General features: G+C 39.9%; 2 protein-coding genes across 4 annotated transcripts in view; one reads left to right on the forward strand and one right to left on the reverse strand.

Moving 5' to 3' along the window:
* cd63 (CD63 molecule) overlaps positions 1 to 13,397 on the forward strand; it is a 113,827-nt gene that overhangs the window by 99,191 nt on the left and 1,239 nt on the right. Inside the window, exons 1-6 of one of the 3 annotated variants that reach the window (XM_058051066.2) lie at positions 6,049 to 6,212; positions 6,793 to 6,878; positions 12,276 to 12,464; positions 12,548 to 12,622; positions 12,705 to 12,803; positions 12,964 to 13,107. In XM_058051066.2, the coding sequence (XP_057907049.2) occupies positions 6,813 to 6,878; positions 12,276 to 12,464; positions 12,548 to 12,622; positions 12,705 to 12,803; positions 12,964 to 13,107 (573 nt within the window). In that variant the 5' untranslated portion in view covers positions 6,049 to 6,212; positions 6,793 to 6,812. Of the gene's footprint in view, positions 1 to 6,048; positions 6,213 to 6,287; positions 6,367 to 6,790; positions 6,879 to 12,275; positions 12,465 to 12,547; positions 12,623 to 12,704; positions 12,804 to 12,963; positions 13,108 to 13,397 lie in introns of those variants that run through there. The other 2 variants (XM_058051067.2, XM_078796542.1) reach the window with 2 other exon arrangements.
* Positions 501 to 4,754, reverse strand: nemp1 (nuclear envelope integral membrane protein 1). Its single transcript, XM_058051649.2, has 9 exons — positions 4,587 to 4,754; positions 4,113 to 4,234; positions 3,428 to 3,644; positions 3,290 to 3,362; positions 3,113 to 3,206; positions 2,907 to 3,021; positions 2,580 to 2,805; positions 2,280 to 2,456; positions 501 to 1,101 (listed from the first exon to the last, which is right to left on the reverse strand). Exons 1-9 carry the CDS (start codon positions 4,693 to 4,695, stop codon positions 927 to 929), a joined length of 1,308 nt encoding a protein of 435 aa, XP_057907632.2. The 5' UTR covers positions 4,696 to 4,754; the 3' UTR covers positions 501 to 926.

Genomic DNA, 13,397 nt, shown 5'->3' on the forward strand with positions numbered 1-13,397 from the left:
ATGGTTGTTTGTCTATATGTGCCCTGTGATTGGCTAGCGACCAGTCCAGGGTGTACCCCGCCTCTCACCCGAAGACAGCTGGGATAGGCTCCAGCACCCCACACACACAAGCCTAGTGAGGATAAGCGGTACAGAAAATAGATGGATGGAACATACCAAGACATTTTTCAGATGAGCACACATGAAATGTGTCCATTTTAATGATTTCAAAATGGAGTCGGACATTAGATTTGACGATGGCGGCGGTTGAAAAGTCATTCTAAAAAGGACTGGGGATTTTACAAAATAAAGCCTCATACTGATTCCAGATAACAGACAAAAATGTAAAGCATGTCATTCAAAACTCTGACATCGACACATAGCATTTCCTGAATGTTTAGTTTCAAAACTATGGACTGAAAGCTTTAATATGCGATTTGGTCAAGCAAAAATGTCTCCAACTTTGCTGTTTTCTTTAGTGCTTAAAACATCTTTTATGAACTCCTAAAAATTTAACGGTATTACATTTCCATATTTTTATTATTATACTTGAATAGAAAATACACTGAGGGAAAAAAAGGCCTGCACCAAGAGAATACAATCACACCGTTTCAAAATAAACATGAAACTTTATCATATCTAACTACAGTATACTACAGTCATATACTGTAACAAAATGTGTTTTCGCTACCATAAACTGTGTCCCGCATTCATGGTTTGACCTCATTCTTAAGGATCTTTGACCCCTATGTGAGGTTATCCCGCTACTGTACATTGTGGAAAAAAATATATCATCTTAATAAAAATAACCACCCTTGAGTCTGTAATGGTCTACGACTTCTTCTACAACCCAGTGGCTCAACTGGTCTGAGCGTTAGTGTTGAAGCCGCAGGAGGTGCCATCAATTTCCCAAAAGATAGAAATTCAAGGTTCACTTTTTTTTTTTTTTAAGGCGTATGCGTTGCTCCACCGTGGTTTTGGAAGTGGCTAGATGGGTCTTCATCTTCGTCATCCGTGTCAAAAAAGTCGTCCACCCAAAAATCTCTGCAGCCATATTCCTGAGCATGAACGGAAACCTCGTTTGCCATCAAGTGAGATGATCCCTCGATGAAATCAGCAAATCTGTGGATAAAAAGATGACGTAAGCTTATCAAGACATTCATTCATTCATTTTCTACCGCTTTTCCTGGCTGGAGCCTATCCTAGCTGTCTTCGAGCGAGAGGCGGGTACACCCTGGACTGGTCGCCAGCCAATCACACATATTTGCACATATAGACAAACAACCATTCACACTCACATTCATACCTAATTACAAATACAACAATTTGGAGTCGCATGTTTTTGGAATGTGGGAGGAAACCGGAGTGCCCGGAGAAAACCCACGCATGCACAGAGAGATGGCCGAGGGTGGAATTGAACCCTGGTCTCCTAGCTGTGAGGTCTGCGCGCTAACCACTCGACCACCGTGCCTCCCTTATCAAGACAATCATGTTGTAGTGCGTCACAAATATAAAAAAAAAGAGCATAACGACATACAACACATCGTCACATATATCTACGTGTCATTGATAGCAGGTGAACGCGGTGCTTGAGAATTACTTTGTCGCTGCATCAGGGTGTGGATGCAAAATGATTTTCTCCAACAAAACTTAAGACAAAATTAAACAAAGAGTCTCACCTTAAAACCTAATCAAGTTAAAAACCTAGGGGTAAAAATGGACTCAGGCCTGACCTTTAACAGCCACATTAAATCAATAACATCAGCATTTTTACCAACTAAAACATTGCCAAAATCAAACAAATAGTGACTATGACAGACGTAAGCGACTGAGCCATACCTTTTACTCCAGCAGGCAACACTAATCTAACGAGCTGTGAAACAGCTGCAGCGTACAATGCTGCTTCTCGAGTCCTGACTAGAACCAGGAAATACGTATGTACCATATTAGTCCAGTACTCGGGTCTCTGCAGTGGCTTACCGTCACTCAGAGAGTAGACTTTAAAACAGCCCCGCTTGTGTATGGGTCTTTTTAATATGTTAGTCATCTCTATGCACCATCTCCTGCATTTCATTTTCATGCTGAAATCCAGGTTGAAAAAAACTCTGATTCAACCGTGCATAGTATTACTTTTAGGTTTTATGGAATTTTATGGAATTAATTATTCAATTTTCTTTTCTGAAAAGCACCTTGTGAACAAATTGTGGTCTATATAAATAAGCCTGCCTTATTGACTTACAAACAAATAAATAAGCTAATTAACACTTGGAAAATATGGAAAAAAAAATGACAATGGCCACCTTTTGGGTGACTGAAGCCGGCTCACTGCCTTCCAGGGGCTGAACTCTGGGCTGTTGCAGTACTTCCGCAACTCTTCCAGAGAACGTAGAGTCTCCTCCTCCCCTTGCTTGCGATACTCTTCCTCCGTCAAAAGGCGACGCTTCTCCGGCTTCAAGTGAAGATAGTGTCGGATTTTCCTACAGGACGACAATGCAAATTAGTCCTGGCCTCCAAAAGAAAAATGGACTAAAATATAAATGAGCGTGATTGAGTGGGAATAACCAGAAAGCTCTCTTGCGCCATCTTGTGTTAGGCCTCACCTCACTACATGGACTGCCACCCTGATGGGGTATTCCAGATTCTTAGCAAACAGGGCTGCAACAATAACGGCGAATGCGACTTGCTGGATTTGAATTCCTAGATAAATGAAGAGCAAGCCGAACAGCTGCAGCGTCCATGACAGAATGTTGACGCTCTTTTCATCCACCAGAGGGCCGTAGCGGTAACACACAGCGAAACTGATGAAGCCCACCACTCCCACGTAACCTGCGGGGTGGAAATAAATAGAAAGTCTTGCTCTAAACATGAAGACAGGATGCATGATAAAATTGTCATTATTTTATATGATGTATTAGATTTGTCTGTACCTATAGCAGCATGCCAATGTTCTTGAAGGATCAGGTTGAGGTTCCTACAGACAAGCTGGATGGTGTACACGGAGAATGACCATCCGCCAACAACAAATAAATAAAAGGGGCTTTTCTGTGAAAACACAAATAAAATATATTGTTTTTTAAACTGACATGCATGTGTATTAATATTACCAGCTACTCTATTATTATTATTATATTACCCTGGGCAAAAGCCGAGCCAGTAAGAAAAATACAATGATGAGAGAAGCAATCATTCCTGTACCCATGCCAGCAGAGTAGAAGAAGATTTGGCTCCTATTGTAAAAAAAAAAAAAAAAAAGTGACACCATTGCCTTGAAAACGTTAATGCATTTAAAGTGTGGAAAAATGTAATTTACCTACTAAGCGAGTCAGCAAAGACAAATAGCATTACTCCAGCGAGGAAAACAATAAATAAATAGATGTCAAACTCTGAAAAAAAACACAAATATTTTGTTAGCCTAATAGCAAATGATAACAAATTGACTTCCACTTACTGCGTAGCGACTTGACAGTGTACTCGGTCTTGTCAGTAGGTTCAATCTTGAAACATGTCTTGGTGCTGAAGAGGTTGATGTTTATAGTGGTTTCATTGTGACCTTCGCGCAACATACTCTGGACCCAGCTCCAGAGAGTGAAGCGCTCCAGCTCTTGCAGCTCTTCCTCATCCCCTACGGTTTCCACCTTGAACACCTGTAGACTCCAAACTCTGACCTGTAGGGAGGGACAAACTTTGTTAAGATGGACTCAAACTACTTGGCTCAACCAGGAATCAGATTTATTTGCCGGTGCTGGAGTAGTGTAATATAAAACTACAATACATCAATTATACCCCAAGTGAAGCAAAACATTTATTCATATTTTCTCTTCATTAGGGTGACTTTGGGGTACACTTTGGAGAGGTCGCCATTAGAGACAACCATTCAGACCTATGAACTATTGGGTTTTTGTTTGTTGTTTTCTTTAATGAACAATTTAGACTCTTAAACTAAGCTTACATACATGTCTTTGAGATTACTATTGACCCATTCAAGAGCAAGGAAATCATCCTCCATCTCTCCTTGACTGTAAGGCAGACATACTAACCTAACCACAACGCAAAAAGGTTGGGAAAAACAGCACTCGTGCACCATGCAGCCTATCAATATTTACCTGTGTTCATTAAAATGGCAAATAACAAACCTGAATTCTTGTCCAAGTTTGCCTCCAGTTTGGTACAATGGTGTTTGTGTAGCAGAACAGGTTGGTGCCTGCCATTGCATAAGACTCTCCATCCCTGAGATCGATTATTGCTGGCTTGTTACCTAGATTATGTAAGGATATTCATATACATTTGTCAGATAAGGCACAAACATCTTATTTTCAACGTATTCACATATTATGTGATGCGTAAATATGGGTGAGCTAGAATGAAAATCATTTCATTACAAGATCAAATGTACCAAATGTTACATTGAAAGGCAAATATGGCTTGTTATAGAGATCAGTAGTGTGCGGTTTGCTTAAAAAGGCAATTTTATACAACATATACAGCTTTAACTGCTGTACAGGCGCATACACAAGTTAACTTAGCAAGAATGACCATTCACTTGTTGGGATATGATACACATTTGAAAACAATTAAACCCCAAAGTACAACGCCCAACCCCATGTTACCTGTATCTTGTGATGATGTTTGAGGTAAACAAAAAAGCAGCACCGTAAAAATTAGGGACTCGGCTCTTGTACACATTACATGCTTTCGTTCTTTCATGTATCCCGCCATGATGATAACTACAGTCGCCTTTCTTCCGTTTAGCCCCGCCCTTTCCTGTTCCTGTTGAGTCTGAGACATCCAGCCAACCAGAGCATTGGACTCAATTTTTTTTCCTTTTTTTGCCATGATAAAACTTTATTGATGGCGTTTTATAAACGGAAGCGTTTCATTTTATTGGGACTTGGGACTAAGAGGGACTTACTCATGGCGTCCTTTTGTATAGCTTACATCATTGTATACCAAAGTCGAATTTAATTCATTCTCTTTCACAATAATGATCACAACAACATTAACTGCTCATTAAATACGTTGAAGTAATTGAGAAGATAAAACAGCACATTTGAAGTAAGTTAAGAAGTCAGCAAATATTCATATTTGCTCCTTCATGGTCACATGAATAGTGCTCATGAATAGTGCTTTGTGTGTCACAGATGATATAGTTTGAGTTTTTGCTAATAAATTTGTTGTATAAATAATCTAAATATTTTTTTATATGCTGACCTGCTACCCAAAATGTCAAACTATTTTTCTCAACAAGAGAGGAGAAATAGGATCTGAGAGAAAAACTAAATATAACACTTTTACTCAAGAACTATGCTACAAACCTACAGCGTTTCAGGATGTGGAATTAAAATTTGGAACAGATTGAGTCAGTAACTCAAACAATGTACCAAGATGAGCGATTTCTGTTATGTTTATTTATACAGATTATTATTTATGATGATTGCTATAGTAGATGAATTATTTATGGTGACAAAACATTGACAAGTATATTACCATATTACCATATACAAGCAGTACAATTGTGATTACAATTGTAATTGTCATTTTCTCAAAACATGCATGTTGGGTTATATTGTCCATGAATGTGAGTGTGAATGGGCCAAAGTCAGCTGGGATAGGTTCCAGTTCCCGTGGCACTAATAAGGACAAGAGGTATACAAACTGGATGGATCGATATAGTGTGTATAATAATGGGAATTCTGACTACAGTGAAAAAATGACCTGATCTTATTTGCCGTGAACAAAACTGACATTAATTTGTCTATCTATACAAAACTCATGTATGCAATAAATTTTACAATCACCAAAAATGTTACAAAATCATAAGGGACATACAAAGAACACTGAAGGATGCTTGTTTATACCCTGAACGTGTGCATTTAACTGACTTGCTTCACTTTGCCAAAACCTTATAACGTCGCCGTTAGAGCAAAGGGCAAACAATGAAAATCATTACATTATGAATTGATAATTGTAGTCATTTTAGTTGTAGCAACATATTAACAATGACAAGGAATCCGTTAGTGGCGGATTCAAGTGACCAAAACCACAGTGTTCCTTTTAACCAAGGGGCCCTGAAGCTATCACGTGAGTTAAGGTCAATACACTATATGGAGTGGCGGAGGAGTACAAGGGGACGCCTCGGCAATTGGGGAGGGACTAGAAACGACAGAACCACTCCAAAAACTTCCACACTTTGTCCTCTTCGTCCTTCAACGACGGCATATACACTCCTCTAAAAGGTAGGCAACAAAATGATTCCGGGATAACTCCTACCTGCCAGTGTTTTAAATAAAAATGTGGGCGGTTTAGAGCACTACGGCAAACAAAGGTGTACAAAAAACATTCAGTTTTCGGGCAACATGGTTGACAGGCTGGAGATATCGTCGAGTTTATGTAAGAGTCATTTATCTGATGAATTCAATAAGCTTCGTTTGCGGACAAAGCAGCTATTGTTACTGGCGCTGGTTAACGGTCCCTAAACGGAACTTCTGTTTCTGCTGAGGCGACCATCTTTTTTTTTTTTTTTTTAAATAAATGATAGCTTAGTTACGCACTTAAAAGCGTTGGCTTTTTTGGCTGTTGATGAGTCTTCTTATTCTTATTAATAATGATTTTCCAGGGCCTCATCGAAGGGGGGAGAAGTTTAAAGTTGATAAGCAGCTGTTTTATGAGCCATTTGGAGTTAAAATGTGTGGGAGAGAGAACCCGGATCATCTTAAGGAACAGCTGCTGTTCACTGACGTCACTTACAATCACTTTTACCTTTTGGGAAAAAGTGAAAAAAAGTTGACAAATGTTCATTTTTTTTCCCTGATGCAGGAAGCTGATCCTCTTCAAACATGAGTCTCGAAGGAGGAATGAAGTGTGTCAAGTTCATGCTATTCTTTTTCAACTTCATTTTTTGGGTGAGTCATAGTCAACTTCTTCTTTTTTGTTTTTATCAGTTGTTGATTATCAAAAGGAACCATGAATGAAAATAATAACATACAGGAAGTAAGCTCAGGCCACTTTACTGTAATATGTGCTTTGAAAATGAATCGCTTATTCCTTGTACCTGTGTTATCCCACCCCATGTAACCTGTCACATGTTTGTCTTATGACGTCTGTTAGTATGTGTGAAATGATATGATTCACGATGAGTATACACATCTTATGACATCCGCCGCATGATTATGTGTTGCAAAAATATTTGTGAGTGTATAATCTTTAAGAATACAAAGTGCATTTATTTCAAATACTATAACCTGCCAGAAGAGCTTTACAGCAAGTGGTGATTATGGAATGTTAATCTTATGACCAGATTTTAATCTGTAACAATGTCATGTGACCCCCCCCCCCACAGAGCTTAAAGTTTTTTTCCTTCATTGTAAGTTTTATATTTGTATAAGAGCATTATGTAAAGTGAATTCATGCATTGGTTATGGGGTTTATAGAATGATGTTTACATTCTTAAAAAAACATCAACTGATTAGGAAAAAAAACTTTTTTTCTGGTTTTTCTCAGCTGCGCATCAGGTGATGCATGTCAAGTTTTGCCTCAAGCACCAATATTACAATGTACAACTTAAAACGTCTTTTTTCCATAACACGAATAATATTCAGAGTTAGTGAAAGTGATTGCAAAGGTTGAATCCAGGCAACGGGACTCTTCCTGTTTGTTGAAGACGTTTCACCTTTCATCCAAAAAAGCTTCTTTGTTCCTAAAATTGTAGGTGTGGCGTTTATGTTTCTAGTAGGCGTGCAGTGAGGCAGAGGCGGCAGTTAATTTGCATCTAAAAATTCCTTTAAACACAAAACTGTACAATGGTTTGAAAGAGATGCGAAATAAGTCATTTATGTCGAACTAGAAAAGCTGTTGCTAAACAGAGGATGTTTGCACCATCCACTATGGTCTGCTTACAACATTGTCCTGACACCTCCCCCCCCACCCCCGAAAGACTGTCTCATTCAATGGGAGTTGCCACTAACGAGTTGTTTGCCACCAGGCAGGTGAACTGCTGCTGTACTGGCCCACAGTAACTACAACAACTATATTGTGACCACACCCACAAGAGACAGGGAAACTCAATTCCTAAAAAATTTAGAACTGGTGTAACACTGGTACCCTGAATTCTGGTATTCATGAATGCAACTTGCTGTGGATGTTATTGGTGGATAAGGAGGATGTGTTGTTGTGAATGAACTGCGTACTGATTACTGTTGGGGTTAGGGTTGGCACTAATAGTGCATCAGATGTGGGACTCTGTCAGGATACTACAGTATCATAAAGTTGTTTATATTTGTAACCTTTTTCTCTCAGACACTCCTCAACTTGTTTTATTGTTTCTTTTCTAATGGCAAATGTTTTGTAGTGTCTGCGATAAGGAAGGAGTGGAAATGGAGCATAATTTATGCTAGTGGGTGTCTGCATAGTTTAGCATGCTACTGCGATTGTGTGTGTGTGTGTGATGAGCATATTTTCACTGCGTTGCGTTTAACCTCTTTAATGTAATTTTTTTTTTTACAATGCCCAATGACGACGTGCAGGTTCTGAGTGAAAAAGGACAATAGACAGGTTTTTTCTTGCACCCAGCTCAACACACACACAAGAAAGAGCATTACAGTTGGTTGAAGATTTTATAGGTTGACATGCTATTAGAAAAGTTAGCCAGGCTACATCCAATTGTGAATTACTAAGGATTTTTGCATTTAATTAACAGACATTTTATTCATTAACCCATAAAGCATGCACACTATACTAGTGAAAATAGGCGTAACATGTAAAAAAAATTAAATAAAAAAAATTGAAAGTGAAAAACAGAATTTCAATTGAATTTTGAAAAAAAAAGGATTTCATAGAGGCCTCAGCGGCGACAACAAAAGAGAGAAAATGAGCATGGCTGAAGGGGGAGGAGAAGCGTAGACTGCTAAACGGGGAGTTACCTCTGTTATATGGAAGTGGTTTGGTTTCAATGTGGATGGCAAAAGGTGGCAGCATGACAAATTTGTTCTACCATCTCAAGCGCAAACACAGAGCCGAGTACAAAGAGTGTCTCATGAAGCATTCAGCGGGCTTGTCTACACTTACCCAGTCAAAAATCCAAAACGTTTAGTTTGATAGCCACTAAATGCACTTTCTGTATTGCACACTTTGTTAGCAGTAAATCAATAAATGTGCTTTACAATTTGAAAGTACATTCAATTATATGGGTTAAGCTAGGTAGCTTTTTATCGAAGACTCAGCTGAATTTAAATATATATATCGTGATACATACTGAAAATATCGTGATACAAGCCAAGGTCCATATCGCCCAACCCTATTTGCCTCCTTTTTGTTTTCTTAGCTACACTATTAGATGTCTATTTGACTCAAGTTCAAATATTGACTTTGGTAGTGCCAATAAGCAGCAAGCTACTGCAGTCATTGCTTGAAACGAGAAACAAAACGCATTGAGCTGGGCCTCTGGAACAAGGCTACAATTACAATGGCAGTTTCATTGTGTTAATAACACAATGTGTTAATAACGTGCAACAACTCTCTCCTGCTTTCCATCATATTTATGATTGGTCAACATGTTCTCTAGACCCAAGGTTTATTGTGTTGGCAACTTTCTTTGGAGAGATACATATATACTGTTAAAGGCCATAACAATACATCTTGTACCCCCTGTCCGATCCCGGACGGATCACCGGTCAATCACAGAACCTAGGTGAACAATTTAATATTAAATGTACAAGCTTGTGGACCATGGTAGGAATTTGGAGTTGTTGTGTTCTCGTGTTAAACGATGCCAAAGTTAACAGATAATGAGGTTTACGCATTTGGAAGTGAGCCCTGAAAGTAGTTTGGGACGGCTTCAAAATGCTCCGTTTCAGAGGGCGTTGCAAAACTGTTCCTTTTGTGATGTCACAGAGGACGTGGCTCTACACTTTACACTCGCTGCTTCTCTGTTTACGAGGCAAGCTCAGGCAGAAGTTAATGCAGATTCTGGCTTCTGAGCTCCACAGCACCAGCGGTGTGTCTGACAAAGTGTGTCCGACAATGAGTGGCCACACGTCTGCGCACCAGCGGCGCTTCTAAAAAAAAAAAAGTGTGTGATAATAATTTCAATAATAAGTTCATACACAGTAAGTCAGGGGTCCCCAGCCAGAAGCTCATGCTAGTAACTCCTAAACACTTTTCAATTAGCTCTACAAAGACTTTAGTCATTTATTATCAACTCCTGTATCCACTATATTGGAGAGTGGGGGGTTCGTTCGTAGTCAGGAAGCACTTTATGCGTGTGACCAATCACAGTGGAGTGGGATGCCCAGAGGCGGCAGAGGCTTGTGTGGTTTTCATTAAATTAAAACGCACTGTTTTTGGCGGGAAACACAAATTCAAGGACAACTGGAATAGGAGCAGATTCTGCAAGATCTAGAAATCTTTCTGTGCAGGTTATTGTGTGTAGCTGCTCTGTAGGAGTCCGCAACTCAATACAAAGGGTCGAAAAATCAGCACGACAGGTCCCCTTTAAAATGCTGCTGCTCCACAGGAACTGAACAGACCGGTATAACAGACTTGAACATAGTAAATATTGTGTGTTAATATTTTCCCAGGATGAGCACATTTTGGCTCATAAAACCCCACCAGTTCTTCAAAAATGTAGTCGTTCGGCCTGCAATCTCCGTGACCGCACTGCTTACTGTGCTGTAGCTCAGCATTTCACAGTTTCCTGTTCATGTCGGTCCTACGTGCTCCAACAGTTGACCGTCACAATGTTTGCGAAAGATCCCATGAGCTGATCCCCCCCCCACCACCACTGCACATTGGTGCATAAATGTCTGCTAACTTGCACATGTACACTAGACAGACGGAATATTGCAGAATATTGCAACTTCCTTCCATCTGCTTAGCAACTTTGCTTATTCAGCACGGCCTTCCGAAGAGTGATAAGCAGGCAAGGAAACACTCTGTGGTTATCATGTGGGACTCAGAAGACCAAGGGTTCCGATCTCCTTTTGGGCGTGTGTGTGGAGTTTGCATGTTCTCCTCATGTTTACATGGGTTATGTCCAGGTACTCCAGATTAGGGATCGACCGATATGTTTTTTTTGGGGCCGATTTTTTTCCATCACCCTTACCCGATGGCCGATTTTGCTTAGGTCGATATTTGTGGTACTGCTTTTGCTCCCTCAATTTACATGAAAAAATGACCATGATAACAAATATTCCTGGTCTCATGTTTAAACAAATATTTATTGAAATGTAAACACTCAACACAGAAGGATTCAGCTTTCTTAAACACACATTTAAACGGCATTATATTAACTTTAAAAGGAATAAATATTCAACCATGTGCAAAAACATTTCTGTCGTAGTTTAAATTTATCTAGCATCCATGTGATGACTGCTCCTCTGCAGCATGACGCGTTAGAGCAGGGGTGGGCAAATATTTTGACTGGTGGGCCGCATTGAGTTAACAAAATTGTCCGGGGGGGCCATAACATATATTTAACATACACACTATTTTATACTTAATAATTTTTCTAGATTTTTTTGGTCTAATTTTATCTGTAAAACTTTTTCAGGAGCACTTTAAACATCAGTCATTTAATATATCATACATTTATTTATATATATATATTGTTGATATATATATTTTTTCTTGTTATTTATTTTCATTTAATTTGTAATTTTTTTTTTTTTTTTACTAAATAAGACGTCCGACTTGCAAGTTATGTTGCCAGATTGTATGTTAAAATTTGAAATACTTAAAAAGCAACAGGCGGGCCGGATTCAATCGCTTAGTGGGCCGCATGTGGCCCCCGGGCCGTAGTTTGCCCACCCTTGCGTTAGAGGGATAGGGACACTCAAAAGCAGCGATCACTAACTAGCCTAACCAATACGAATTTGGGAGCATGCAGATCTATCTAGGACAGGGGTCTCAAACACGCGGCCCGCAGGACACTAGTTTGAGGCCCCCGCCTTGATATGAAAGTTTAATGTTAGTGCGGCCCGCGCAAGTTTCATATGGATGCTGTATGGTATCATGTACCCAGAAAAAATTATTACGTTGGATTAATGTTCATGTTAAAGGTTAAATAACTGTTAATAGTTATCCTCCCTGTCCGTGTGGAAGTGGTAAGTTTTTGGCTATTTAAGTTTAAAGGAAATAACTAAAATAACTACCGTTTAGGTCGCTAGCTCTCGCTAGTTTGCGAGTTAAAAAAAAAACAACAAAAACAATTTAAGGGTGCCCAGTGCCCAATGGGGCGGTCTGCAACAAGTAATATCTTGTTTTAAAAAAAAAAAAGCCCTGTAACAATATCCTCTCCTTTGCAGTTATGTGGCCTGGCATTGATTGTAGTGGGAGTCCTGGTTCAAGTCTCCTTGCATAGCACCCTGATGATCAACGATGCGTCTGCGTCAGGAGCTCCCATCGTCATCATCGCCGTGGGTGTGGTCATTTTCTTTGTCGCTTTCTTCGGCTGCTGCGGCGCCTGGAAGGAGAACTACTGCATGGTTACCATGGTAACTGTAGTTGTTGAATCACTAACAAAGAATATAACTTGTATGTAGTTTTAATTTTTTTTTTTCCCATTTCTCTCCCCCAGTTTGCCATCCTTCTCTCACTGGTCATCCTGGTCCAGATTGCTGCGGCAATCGCTGGTTACATCTTCAGAAACAAAGTGAGCGAGTGGATAAACGGTGCTAAAAATGCCACATAGTAAAAGTACTTGAACCGTATTTCCACTTGTGTCCTTCCACGAGGTCTCTGACGTCGTCCAGGCTAGTTTGACTGACATGATCTCCAGTTACAACAACAGCTCAGCTGAATTCAAAGCCAGCGTGGATGCGCTGCAGGAGGATGTGAGTTGCTCCTCAGTGTTTACCGAGTCCTGACAACACCCTCGCATTAAATCCGCATCCTAGTTCTGCATGGCTGCTCGACACTGGACTGTTTGCCCTCACATCCTGTCTTGTCATGAGTTACTTCATGACATTCATCTTGTGTGCATTTCCAAACCAGTTGAAATGCTGCGGCATGAACAGCTCCTCTGACTGGAGAAGCTTCCGACCCGACGGGAACTCCGTGCCGGATTCCTGCTGTTTGAATGTCTCTACAAATTGTGGAATTGGTGCCATGAGAGACTCTGCCAAAGTTTACCAGGAGGTAACCATTTAGTTATTCTAACATATTAGCTCATTAAATACAATAAAAACAATTGAACAAATAAAGGGCTGCACGGCGAACAAGTGGTTAGCACGCAGACCTCACAGCTAGGAGACCCGAGTTCAATTCCACCCTCGGCCATCTCTGTGTGGAGTTTGCATGTTCTTTAACAAATTTCTGTTTACTGGGCATGACAGAAAATAATTGAACCACTCGTCTATGTAAGGTCCAATCTCCATTGAGCATCTCTGTGTGGAGTTTGCATTTTCTCCTACTTCTTCTTTCTTTCT

The sequence above is a fragment of the Doryrhamphus excisus genome, linkage group LG15 (assembly GCF_037039965.1).
Source record: "Doryrhamphus excisus strain RoL-2023G ecotype Guam linkage group LG15, RoL_Dexc_Guam_v1.1, whole genome shotgun sequence".
Lineage (NCBI taxonomy): Eukaryota > Metazoa > Chordata > Actinopteri > Syngnathiformes > Syngnathidae > Doryrhamphus > Doryrhamphus excisus.